We start from the raw sequence: 13,548 nt of genomic DNA on the forward strand, positions 1-13,548 counted from the left end.
AAATATTCAAAATATCCTGCTATTTACATATTTTCCAATATAAAATAAGATATATTTACACAATAAAAACAAATTTACATAATTTTTGTGGAATTACGTAATTTCTGTAAAATTGCATGATTTTTTATATTTATAGAACTAATTATGTAATCTATTTTACATTTATTATATGTGTAAATTTACGAAATTTTTTTACAGTGTAAATGGCTTGTGTCGTATCATGTCCAATCATGTGCAAAGTAACGATAAAAGTAACTGTAAAATTCGTTACCGCGTTATCAAAAAAATGTAACTTCATTACCGTTACAGTTACCAAAGAAAAAAAATAACGCAGTTACTAGTAAAGTTACCAAAAAAGTAACTTGTAACTGTAACTTCGTTACAAGTAACGAGTTACTTCCATTTCCTGTGTATATGTATATTTATCTGTAATACGTACATCGTTACTGCATATTTTATGTTATTCATGAAATTATATAATTGTTTACATATTTTATTTAATTTTATGTATTGCTAATGTATTTTATTATATTAATATATTTTATTTATGTAATCCATATACAGATAATATGGCGCTTGAAGTGCGAGGACTTATTAGTTGAATCGTTTGTGCACGTACCATTGGATCTGTGTGTGCAAATTTTAGAAACAACACTTAAACATATAAACGAATTACAATTTCCACGAGCCAGACGCCTTGTTTTCCTTCTGATTTACAAGGTGTACTATAAATGTTTATGGCTGCACTTAGGTACACTATCAGAACAAAATGTGATGGAACGCGTTAATCAATTAATAACATATTTTGACAAATTGTTAGACTTCCTCGTCAACCCTATGTTGGTTACTTCTCGTACATCATGCATCAATGAAAAGTACTTGCAACATGGTATATTAGTGAAAAACATGCTTCACTATATTAGGAAGTGCATGCATAGCAAAATTGAAAATTATTGGAAAAATTGTAATCTAGCAGCATCATTCACACTTACGTACGGCAACTTTAATGAACACAAGAATTATTATCATATACTTCCTGTCGGCGAAGTAAAATCTATTATAACAAGATTAGACCAAAAACTGACTAATTTGCTTGTAAATCAAATCAAGCATATTGAACCTTCCGAATACATAGTTTGGGAAAGCAGCGTAGATGATGAAACCACTATAATATCACTACGACAAGACATCGCCATGGAATGTCATTACTTTATAGAATTTGTGAAGCAGAATCAATTTTTTATGACAAACGAGGAATTGTTCCTCTATCTGAAGCGACTTGTAGGTCCAAGAAAATCTGAGGAATCTGTTTTAACTCTTCAAGAACTCTGTCGTAAAATCACAGATGGTAGATTGCATGGTATGAGGGAATTGATTAAACGCTATAAAGAATGGGATTTGTCTATATTGGATTTTATCAACGAAAAGATAGAATTGTTGAGAATTTACGATGTTTCCGTTGTACTCGAATATCTTCATTATATATTCGCATATTTGCATATTAATGCAGAAAAGTATCGGGTGTATGTGTCAGTATTGAAAATATTGATTCAGCTAACCATAAATGACTTGCATTATGTTGTACAAAATTATGTGGAGCAGCATTTTGACGACAATCCTTTAGAGTATCTGTACAATGAAAGGTGCTTCACAAAATTCATAGAGAAATCTTCATTTATGGATCCTTGCGAAATGACTGATTTGGTTAGAGCCCAAGAATTGCGTACCCTCTTAATCTTTATTCTGTTAAACCCGAAGGAAGTTTTAAGTAAATTTGTGATGTATGAAATAGGCGTTGAATTCTCCAATGATTTTATGTTTGAAGAGAACATGTCTTTAGTGCGATCGTATTACACTTTAAATAACGATCGATGCAACGTGTTGCTGTATATACTGAACGACATGCTTTTCGTACAGCGCATAATATTATGCTCCCGTTTTATAGATTTTATGGATAATGTGTTAAACTATCAGGTGATATACAATGCTATAAATGAAATAATCATTATAGAGCTAAATTTTTAGTAGATTTGATAAATTTCGATCGTACGCTTATTATTCTTTATTCATGGTATTATGTATAAATTTTTTATCAATACACCAGAATAGAGTTATTTAAAACAAATTAAAGTTGTTTTTAAGAAAACGATATTTAAAGAACTTGGCCAGGAAAACATTTTGCAATTTCAAAAATTAAAAAAGATTATTACATATATTATATTGTTCTCCTCAAATCACGAAATATTTACATAAATAATTTTTTTTTAAAGTTCGGTTATTTAAATTTATAAATAATCGAAATCTATTGAATAAAAATTCGTACTTGTTAGTCAAGAATAAATTTCATAGTATTTTTCTTGTCAATTCAAGATAAAGTTTTATTCGAATATATTTACAATTAATGCTGATTTGAACATACGTTATAATAATAATAATTGTAATCTTTTTTTTATTTATTTTCATCTTGTTAAAATTTCATATTAATTTCTTCTAAATTTTTTCATAGATGATTACGGCAGACGAAATAGTTAACGAACTTTATGTTATCTACCTAGTTCGTAATTGTTTAGAGAAGACTAATACCATAATATTTATATTATTACATATGTACAGTATCATAAACAGAAGACTTTTCATGTACAGAACTAATTTTATATGTTTAATAATAGCATTGTTGAAGATGACGTCATTGCTAAGGAGAGGCAACAAAACTGTTTCAAAAGACATGGCGTATGAACGAGAAAACGTTATAAACAGCATATTATGGATTTTGCGCGTATGTAATACAATGCCAATTGTACAGTATTACGTACACTCAAATAGCATAGAGCCGCTTGAGATGAAACATATGTTTCCAGTTATTATGAATACAATTGAAATATTAAAGGAATACGAGAAACGTTGCTTCGTTATGCATCAACGATTGCGCACGGATCGACGATGCCATTTTAAATTGCGCAGTTATGTGCAATCTTTTAAGCTCGATCGAGAGTCTTTTATTCGTCATATGATGTTGTATTGCTTTAAGATTGAGAACGAGATATATGGGTCCACTTTGACATTGATTTTCTTTCGCGAATGTGGTTGGGCCAACGAGATGATAGCTTATGAGAACATAATGCAAATCGGCGCCGAGGCGTTGCAGATTGCCTTGATGAACATAGAATCGTTTTCAAAAAATACATTTATTATGTTATTACACTCCATCATAGACTTTTCCGAGAGAATGGCAAGTTTTATGCCCGAAAACCAGGAAGAAATTCGCCGCATTCTACCAAAGACTTTATCCTCTATAAAAAATATAATCGGCGAGCAGCGCTATAAACTTATGTATGCCTTCTTGCTCAAGTATATTTATGATGGAAATTTATCTTATCTGATAGGAAAATATAATGAAATCTCCGAATGGATTTATGCACTCATCCATGGATACGTGCCTTGTACAATATCTCTAATAGACTGGTAAATAAATAACGATGTTTTTTTTCTTTTGTGAAATGTAATAATAATTTTTAATTACAAAAATCTTTATTACGTATGTGTGCATGTAGATGCGCGCACGTCACGGATATATTTTATTATTGTCTTACTTTTTAAATAGTATTTTAATATTTTACGCGTAACTTAACGTTGTTGATTATTTGAAAAAAAGAGACACATTTTAGTTATAGAATATACTGTATATTTGAGTAGAATATACATTATACACAAATATATATTATACATAGGTATATAATATATATGGTATATATTATAGATAGATATACGTACATTCGTGTATACACACGTACAGAGAGAGAGAGAGAGAGAGAGGGGGGGGGAGGAAGGGAGGGGGGACACAGTGAGAGAATAATAAAAAAATATATAAAATTATTATAAAGATGTATAGAAAAATATAAAATGTTATAGATATCTGTTATAGAAAATAAAATATGTAATGTGTATACTTGATATGTTACAGCACTTGTGATAAATGTTCGTATTGCAAACGTCAAAGTTTCTTTAAGAACAAAATTGCAATGATGTATAACGCATATTTGTTCATTTGTGAATGCATCAAGATATCCACAAACTTTCATCGTTATTATTATGAGAGATTACTGCGCAATTTATGTCTGGAATAATAGATTAATTTTGATAGTGTAGAAAAATACTTAAACTGGGGATAGTTGTAACAAAATTTTTATAAATATATTGATATATTTCTTTATTTATGACGTATATATTTATTTCTTTTAATGACGCAACAACTATTTAGATTTATAGTACTATTTGCAAAAAGGTGTAATTTTGGCTATTTGTGAATTAAATATCAAAATCCGAATTAGTACAATTTTTGCTTCGATTTGGGGCAAAATGAAACAGACCTAAGGAAAGTTGTAACATATTTTAAAAACAAATTATATCTGTTCTAAAACAGAAATTCACTGCTTTAAAAACAAATTATCTGTTTTAAAACAGAAATTATCTTCTTATATTATTTTAAAACAGTAAATTTGCTTAAAAAGCAATGAATTTGTGTTTTAAAGCAGAAAATAAGCAGTGAAGTTGTATTTGTAAAGCAGTGAATAATATATATATCTATTACAAAATAACAAATACTTACAACGCATTTGCACGGAGCATAAAGATATGACCTCAGCGCGTGCTTGCACTATTTTGTGGCTATGACATGATGATTTCCTAATCTAAATAGTCGTCAACTTAAAATATTTCGGTTCACGAAGCAGAACGACACTTTTTTTTTCAAATCTTTATTTTTATGCGAAAACACATTGATTCGGTGTATTTTTATCAAAATTTTGATTTAAGCGGGCTCTTGTTAACATTTATCGCTAATTGTAATGGTGTTACAATGTACCCTGGCAATGAGGCACTTTTAACTTCAAATCGATGTTGTCAAAATTGATATAAATATATTTGAAACCACTTAAAATAAAAATATCAAAAAAAAGACATGTACACAGCTTGAGAAAACGTATTTTAGAATTATAATAAAATGAAAATATGATAAAAAGCATTTTATTTGAAAGTTTAAAGCAAAGAAGTATAATCATAAATTTACACTTACATGGCTTATCTGAGCACCCTATATACTTCTTTTACATGCGGCGCATGCGCGATTGATGTCATGAAGCAAACGCAGGAACCTCGATACTGATTATTTTTGTTCTTCATATAATTATTTTATCTCTTATCATTTAAAAGAAGCATTGTTACAATATATGTAAGAAACAACTGTCCCCAGTCTCCGGCCCATTCTTTTGAGATAGACCGTTACTGTTTTTTAACACTCACTTAATTAAAATATATCTTTTTATATTGATACATTTAATAAAGTATTTTGTAATGATACTTTCCCTTCTTTACATGAAATTTGTAAGAAACAACTGCCCAGTAAATAAGGACGGATTGAAATGGATTGAAATAAATTCAGATTTTCAGAAATATATGTATTGGCGCATTAAAATGAATCCTCTTCAATGCCTAATGCATTTTTATTCATTTATATGAATAATTCCATGAAACACATTTCTACTCCTTTTAATCTAAATTCTAAAAGTATCAATACTTTTTCTGTACATTGTGAATACTGTTCAATTCAAAATTCTGAATAGGAAAAGCTATTTTTTAATTCAATATTGAATCCAGTTAAATCCAATTGAATAAAAAAAATTTTTCTTATTCAATTGGATTTAATTAGACTTAAAATACGCATAAAAATTTTAATTTTAATCCATTATAAAACAAGAACAAATGGATGCTTATAAGCACAAAACGGAATGCACCTCATATACATATTCTATGCTAGGTGTTACACGTATTTCATTAAAAAAATTATTGCATTCAATAAAAAAGTTTATTTCTTGTAGAATGAATAATGTGCATATAATACAAAATATATGTCACATATATATATATAATTTTTAATTCATTATTATTTGCTTTCTTTTTATTTTAGAAAATATTTATTCTTATTTTTATATTTTTATTAGATTATTTTTATATTTAAAATTTTCACATTTTTTACTCTTAGAAAACAATTTATTTAAGTTTAATAATAATATTAGGTCATTTAAGAAAATTATTATTGAAATATAAAAAATGAATTCTGCAACACTTCATATTTCTAATATGTTATTAAAGATAATTCTACTTTTAAAATATAGATATCAAAATTTTTTAATTGACCTCCACAAACTATCATTGTATTCTAGTCCCTTTCATTTTTATCGATTTTATATCCATTTTTCATTACATTGCATACTTTTGTATTCCATGTAAACAATACATATTTAGAAAAAAAAGAAAAAGAAAAACATACATATGCTGTAATTAGACATGTAAGGACGTAAGTGATATAGTATACTGGATAATATAATATAAAGTCTACGTATATATTAATGATTTGCATTTATTTCTGTTTTTGGTTGCGTAAACTCATCACACACACACACACACACACACACACACACACACGATAAAATTTTGCAAACTTTAAAATTATGTTTATTTTATTCTAACATTCTGCACGAAGAATAAATAAAATTTATTACGAGCTGTCTGATACGTTCAAATTATTACGAATGAGAAAGAGTGTAATATACTTCAACATTCGGCTTTATTGTCAATTGCGACCATCAGACTAATTCGACATTAAATGAAATTACAAGTTGCTCTCAAAGTTAATCACGTGTGTTTTTAAAATAATTGATACAGGTAGATTCGAGGCTGTCAATTTCGAATCGAGTAAATTCGAACGTTCATAATGAAAACTCAAAAAATTGCATATCTCATCTTAAAATATACAACAATTTATAAATAGTTTATCTGCAGAAATTAATCAGCAACACGAATTCTGACTGTGATGCTCCAATCGTTGATCGCTGTTGTTTGTAAACGAAGCATGTGTTATAGCCTTGGTGAAACAGCAATAAAAGTTGACGATACTCCGAACAATACAATGACAATGGAGATCAGACTTTTGTGTTTTAATTTTAATCAAATAAATGACATAAGAAATTCAACAATTATTGATTTGTAGACATCTCTCGGTGATAAGAAATTTCGAAGGAGGTATACGGGAAAAATACAATGTTTATCGACGACCATTTGTGAAAGTAAATTTTGAATGAAAAAGATTTCTTAAGTAGGAAATTCTGGTAAGCTGAAATTTGAATGCATTATTATGACAATCTTATGTTATAAATTTACATTATATTTATTCATCATATTATACATATAAACACTTACTGTTATTATATTATCTCTCTATGCAGCAGAATTTATTTACTTAAACCAAAACATTTTTATACATCGCTGTAATTAATATAAAAAATTTGTTCTAATTTCTTCCAAATAAAGAAAAGGATATTTTTAATTTTAATTGAAATCAGATAATTTTTTATGCTTTTAATTTTATCTTTTGTTTTCTACATAATTACTTTAAGTATATTTACAAAAGCAAACATTAACAATAATCAATTATCAATTTAATATCAGCAAGAATTAAATTTAATGTTATCGCATATATGTCTTTATGTATTTTATTTTACTTTTATTATACTTTTATTTCTTAACATTATACATATAATATTAATATAAATATATTTTACGTATGATACTGTGTGTATGTGTGTGTGTGTATAAAGTACTATTTATATATTTTATTACACTTAAAATTAGCTAATAAAGTCTTTTTGCTTTTAAATTCACTTTGTTAGATTTTTTATCAGTATGGAAAATTATCAGACCATGAAAATCATTTTATCACTGCTGCAACAACAATATGGTCAATTGAAACATTTTTCGTCTCAAAGAAAAGAGATTTCGTATTCTGTTGATGAAATATCAACATTTGTTATGAATTTTTTAAAATATCGACTTAAGATGTATGATATTAAGATATTCTTTAAAGACACTCACGAAACAAGCTATATCCATTTGCCAACATTCGTCATGTATTACAACTTTTTCCTATTAAACACAAATTTTTCCTCGCAGTACCTTCTTAGGAAGGACTTGATATTCGGACACGTAGTCGGTACATGGCCTACTCTATCACCTTATCTCTTCGTACAGGTGATTTATCAATAACAATCATGTATTACAATAAACATTATATATATATATATATATTAATAATTAATCAATAACATTAACTTTCTAGTTACTTTAAAATGTATTAAACATTGAATACTTTTCAAAAATTTTGATTTTTTTTCTTAAATCAATGTGCGAATTAAGGAATATATATACTGGTGTTAGTTCAGTGTGAGAGATTATGAGAGATACTCGAAGTATATTATATATTATTTGTGTTTCGCTTTTTCATATCTCTGACATATCATATAACACAATAAGATATCAAAGGATATCGCTTTTATTTCATCAATTAAATTCATATAGTTAGAGATAAGCAAATAATAATGTGTTTTTTTGTTTTTCTTGGGCGTTAACTTATAAATTATATTTATATAATATTTTTGCGTGATCTCTATTAATATAGCTACACTTAATTATTTATTATACACATGCATATATATATATATATACAGAGTGAATCAGAATCGTGGAACCAGCTTTTTACCGTATGAAAAAATTATCGATTGCACACGTTATAATCCAATTAGGTATGAAGTCGATAATTTTCTCATAGGGTAAAAAGCTGGTTCAACGACTCTGATTCACCCTGTATATACGCTTTATAATCAATTATTAATTGTTTATATATTTCATTCATATAATATATACAGATAATATGGTATTCGAAGTGCGAGGATTTACTGATTGAATCGATTATGCACGTACCATTGGATCTATGTGCGGAGATCTTGGAGACAACGATCAAACACATAGACGAATTGGCAATCCCTCGAGCTAGACGCCTTATTTTTCTTCTAATCTACAAAATATACAATAAGTTTTTATGGTTGCATTTAGGCACCTTGTCAGAACAAAATGTGATGAAATGCGTTCACCAAATAATAATGTATTTTGAAATATTATTGAATTTACTTGTAAGCCCAAAGTTTGTTACTTCTTGTAATTTATCCAGCGAAGAGAAGCACTTACAACATGGTATTTTAGTGAAGAATATACTTCACTATATCAAGAAGTGCATGTATAGCAAAACAAGAAGTTACTCGAAAAATCATAATCTACTGAAACTGTTCACACTTACATATGGCAACAATGAACATACGGATTATTATCACATGCTTCCAATCAATGCGGTAAAGTGCATTATAATAAGATTAGATCAGATATTGGCCACTCTACTTCTGAATCAAATCAAGGACGTTGACTCTTTTGAATATATAGTCTGGAGAAACATCGTTGATAATGAGAACACTATGATTTCACTACATCGTGCTATCATCATGGAATGCCACTATCTTAGAGAACTTATGAAACAGAATGATTTTTTGATGGAAAATGAACAATTGTTCCTTTGCTTAAAGCAACTTATAGGGTCAATGAAATCCGAGGAATCTATTTTAACTCTTCAAGAACTCTGCCATGATATCGCCAAAGGCAAGTTGCGTGGTATAAAGGAACTGATTAAACGTTATAAAGAATGGGACTTGTACACATTAGATTTTATCAGACAGAGAGTAAAATTTTTGAATCTTAATGATTTATGTGTTATACTCGAATATCTCTATTATAAACTCGCACATCTGCATAATAAAAGAGAAAAGTACCAAGTATATGTATCGGTGCTGAAAATATTGATGCATTTAAAAGAAAGCGATTTACATATCATCATATTGGAGTACATGGAGCGACATTTTGACGACAATTGTTTAGAATATCTGTATAATGAAAAGTCCTTTGACACATTTTTACGGCAAAATTTACTTGTTGAAGAATTCAATAATTCGCGATCAATGGCGAATACTATTTCCCAGAGATGTCGTATTCTCTTGATCTTTATTCTATTAAATCCAAGGGATGTTTTAAACAAGTTAATATTCTATGAGATGAACATTGAATCATCCAATAGTATTTTATTCCAAAACAACGTATTCGCATTTTTGATACGAAACTATTACTGCTTAAAAAAGGACCAATATACCGTGCTGACATACATTCTGAAAAATATAGTTTTACAGCAACGTATGGCATTGCAAAACAATTTTTGGATATTTATTAATAAAATATTGGATTATCAGGTGATAAACAATGTTATAAATGAAATAAGTATTATAAGTATAAATTTTATTATTATGAGTATAATTTTATTATTAAATTTACATTATATCAAATCAGATTACGTCATATCCGATGTTTAGATGTATTTCTATAATTTTATTATTTTTTTAATCGTAATAAAATTTACAAAATTTGCAGTAACTTTTATTCATTTGTTATTAGAAGGGAGATTACTTAAAGATATTTGATAGACGTATATAGCTCATACATTAATATTTGTACTTTAAAAAAACTACATATATATAAAAGTTATGTTTCTAAGATTCTGTTCTTAATGAACAACACATTTTTCTAATTTATTTATTTATTCCATTTGTTATAATTTTTATTATTATAAACTAAAATTTAAAAAATAACAAAAATTTTTAATTTTTTGTATAAATACTTTGAGTATTCAAAAAAACTTATGCTAAGTTTCATTGCTATTCACCAATTAGTTACAAATATTTAGAACAAATAAATATTTTGTTTATTTACAACTAATTTCTGCATCGCAAACTTCACATAAATAATCTTAAATACGTAAAGTATTTATATTAAAAAATTATGATTTTGTCATTTATCTTATAATACATTTCCAAACATTTCTATTAGAGTATAAATTAAGAAAATAGTATTTCTTACTGAAATAACTTATGATCCACACACAAGATGATAAAACTATCACTAAAAAAATTTGTTGTATTTTAAATGCGATTTAGAATAATCTGTAATGTTTTCATAATTTTTTTATTGTTTTGAAATATCTATCGAACATTCTTAACAGATCGTTGGTATTTTAAAAAAAATGAATCTCTTATAAGAAAATTGATCAAACAAATGTATTGCAGTATTAAAAAGTAAAAAATATTTTTGCATACATTGTATTTTTCTCCTAAAATTACAGCTTTCATAAATATTTTTTTTCTGTAATTTATGGCTTAATCTTAATCTTCTCATATTTATTATTTTTACAAAATACAAATCTTTCTATATTAAAACAGATGTATTTCACCTAATATTTAATATGTATAGTTTTTAACGTTACGAACATTGTAATGAGTTATATGAATTTTATTTATATTACGCAGTATTCAAATTATGTAATAATTATGCTAATTGAATCGATTATTTAAATAACCGAAATTTATAGAATAAAAATTTGTATTTGTTAAACAAAAATATATCACTTTTCTTATGTATTATTTGAATATGATTTTATTCGGATGTATGTTAGTGATTCGAATATACTGATTGAAATGTATGCATATAACAGTAATTATGTATTTTTTATTTTTTTATTTTTTGTTAGAATTTTTTATTATATTTTATTCCTAAATTTTTTTACAGATGATAACTGCAGATGATGTAATGAATGAACTTTGTATCCCTTATCTGATTAATAGTCATTTTGACAGTATACATATTATATTATTACATATACAAAGCATCTTACAAAAAAGGCTCTGCACAAATAGAACTGATTACGTATCGTTAACAATAGTATTAATCAAGAAGGCATCACTGCTGAGGGGATCTAATGCAACATTTTCAAAATTCGTAATTTATGAATGGATGATACTTATAAATGACATGTTGAATTATCTGAACATTCCGAGTATATTGACAAACAGTCAATACGATTTCATATGCTTTAGGTGCAAATATGTAGAACCGCTTGATATGAAGATTATGCAGCCTAAGATGAATACACTGAACATAATCCAGGAATATACTAAACGTTGCTTCCCTGTATATCAACTATTGCGCAATGATCCACAATGCCATCCCAAATTGCGCAGTTATGCGCAATCTTTCAGTCTTGATCGAGAAGCTTTTATACGTCACGTAATGTTGCACAGCTTCGAGTGGGAGTACATAGCATTTGCGTGTGAGTTGACATTCGAATTCTGGTACGAATTTGGTTGGACCGACGAGATGATAGCATACGAAAATATAATACGCATCACGGCCGATGTATCACAAATTGTTTTGATACATTTAGACACCTTTCCCAAATGCACTTTTATAATGTTACTATACGCAATCATAAATTACTGCAAAATTGTGATAGAGAACATGACACGTGACAAGTACAAAGCAATTTGTTACATCCTGTTCAGAACTCTGTCCTCCATGAATGATGTTGTCAGCAAAACGTGCTATTATAATATGTACAATATTTGGCTTAAGCGCATCCAAAATATAAACCCAGATATGAAAATAGAAAAATACTGTGATGAAATCTGTAAGTGGATTGATAGCATCTTTGAATACGAGATTGAGACAATACCTTTCATAAATAAAGAATGGTGAGTGAATGTCTTTCTTTTTCAAACTTAATTTTTATTAGCAAATATGTTTGTTATTTTTCCTCTCTATCATTCTTTCATTTTAACTGAATTTTATTTTCATCATTGTTTATTTTTTAGTTTAAAAAAAGTTTGGTATAAAAGCGACGTTTTAGTATTAATTTATTTATATATCAAAAGAATATTTATGCATTTTATTATCTTTTATTATTGATTATTATCTTTCTTCTATTATTTTTTTTGCAACTTACCAAAAGAGGCATTCTAACAACTTTAATAAAATTTTATTGAAATGTTGAGAAAATATTATATATAAAATGTCAGTTAAAAAAAAATGTAAAGGCAATTGTATCCTAAGTTTAAAAAGAAATAAAAAAATTCTCTTAATGTATATTGTATGGATCTAATAGAATCATACTATATTAATTATACATAATGTTAATATTAAATATAGAATTATCTATAAAGAGTCTCTCTCTCTCTCTCTCACACACACACACACACACACACACACAAATATTTTAACAATATGACTTATAGAGTGTTACGAAATAAGATATAATTTCGATAAAATTTTTTCATCTAAGAACATATATAAATATATATGTAATTGTATGTTAAATATGTTTATATATTTTTTCAGTATTTGTAACGAAACTTCCTACTGCAAATATCATGGTTTTCTAATTAAAAGAGAAATCGCAGCGAAGTACAATGCATACATGTTCATACGCGAATGCATCAAGTTACGGAGTATTACAAAGTTTCAATACTACGAACAATTAATGCGAAATTTATTCTTCTTATAATTTATCTTCCGAAGACTAGATTAGCTACTGTAAATATGGGTGACTTGGGACAAGTGTAGGTGACTTGGGACAGCATGTATTTTTGTTAAATTCAATCATGGAATCCATCTATGAGTTTCTGAAGTCTTAAACTTTTTTTAGAAACTCATGGATGGATTGAATTTAACAAAAATACATGTTGTCCCAAGTCACCCACATTTACGGTACCCTTTCGTTACGCTTGTTAAAAC

At 27.4% G+C, this 13,548-nt stretch overlaps 2 protein-coding genes and 1 pseudogene across 2 annotated transcripts; all 3 read left to right on the plus strand.

The window, feature by feature from the left end:
• Positions 1 to 774: 774 nt before the first annotated feature.
• On the plus strand, positions 775 to 1,997 carry LOC108770419 (uncharacterized; annotated as a pseudogene).
• A 683-nt stretch (positions 1,998 to 2,680) lies between these two features.
• On the plus strand, positions 2,681 to 4,143 carry LOC108770397 (uncharacterized). Its single transcript, XM_018521969.1, has 2 exons — positions 2,681 to 3,462; positions 3,962 to 4,143. The coding sequence occupies exons 1-2, from the start codon at positions 2,681 to 2,683 to the stop codon at positions 4,122 to 4,124; spliced, it is 945 nt and encodes a 314-aa protein (XP_018377471.1). The 3' UTR covers positions 4,125 to 4,143.
• Positions 4,144 to 11,901: 7,758 nt separating this feature from the next.
• LOC108770398 (uncharacterized) lies at positions 11,902 to 13,318 on the plus strand. The gene is made up of 2 exons (XM_018521970.1): positions 11,902 to 12,509; positions 13,153 to 13,318. Exons 1-2 carry the CDS (start codon positions 11,902 to 11,904, stop codon positions 13,316 to 13,318), a joined length of 774 nt encoding a protein of 257 aa, XP_018377472.1.
• Positions 13,319 to 13,548: the final 230 nt, after the last annotated feature.

This window comes from Trachymyrmex cornetzi, unplaced genomic scaffold (genome assembly GCF_001594075.2).
Source record: "Trachymyrmex cornetzi isolate Tcor2-1 unplaced genomic scaffold, Tcor1.1 scaffold127, whole genome shotgun sequence".
Lineage (NCBI taxonomy): Eukaryota > Metazoa > Arthropoda > Insecta > Hymenoptera > Formicidae > Trachymyrmex > Trachymyrmex cornetzi.

What these genes read in the sequence shown, in the direction of transcription:
- LOC108770397 (XM_018521969.1), top strand. Translation starts at nt 2,681, where the DNA reads ATGACGTCATTGCTAAGGAGAGGCAACAAAACTGTTTCAAAAGACATG. An exon ending in ACAATATCTCTAATAGACTG is followed by an intron (nt 3,463 to 3,961) that starts GTAAATAAATAA and finishes GATATGTTACAG; the next exon opens with CACTTGTGATAAATGTTCGT.
- LOC108770398 (XM_018521970.1), top strand. Translation starts at nt 11,902, where the DNA reads ATGAATACACTGAACATAATCCAGGAATATACTAAACGTTGCTTCCCT. An exon ending in CCTTTCATAAATAAAGAATG is followed by an intron (nt 12,510 to 13,152) that starts GTGAGTGAATGT and finishes ATATTTTTTCAG; the next exon opens with TATTTGTAACGAAACTTCCT.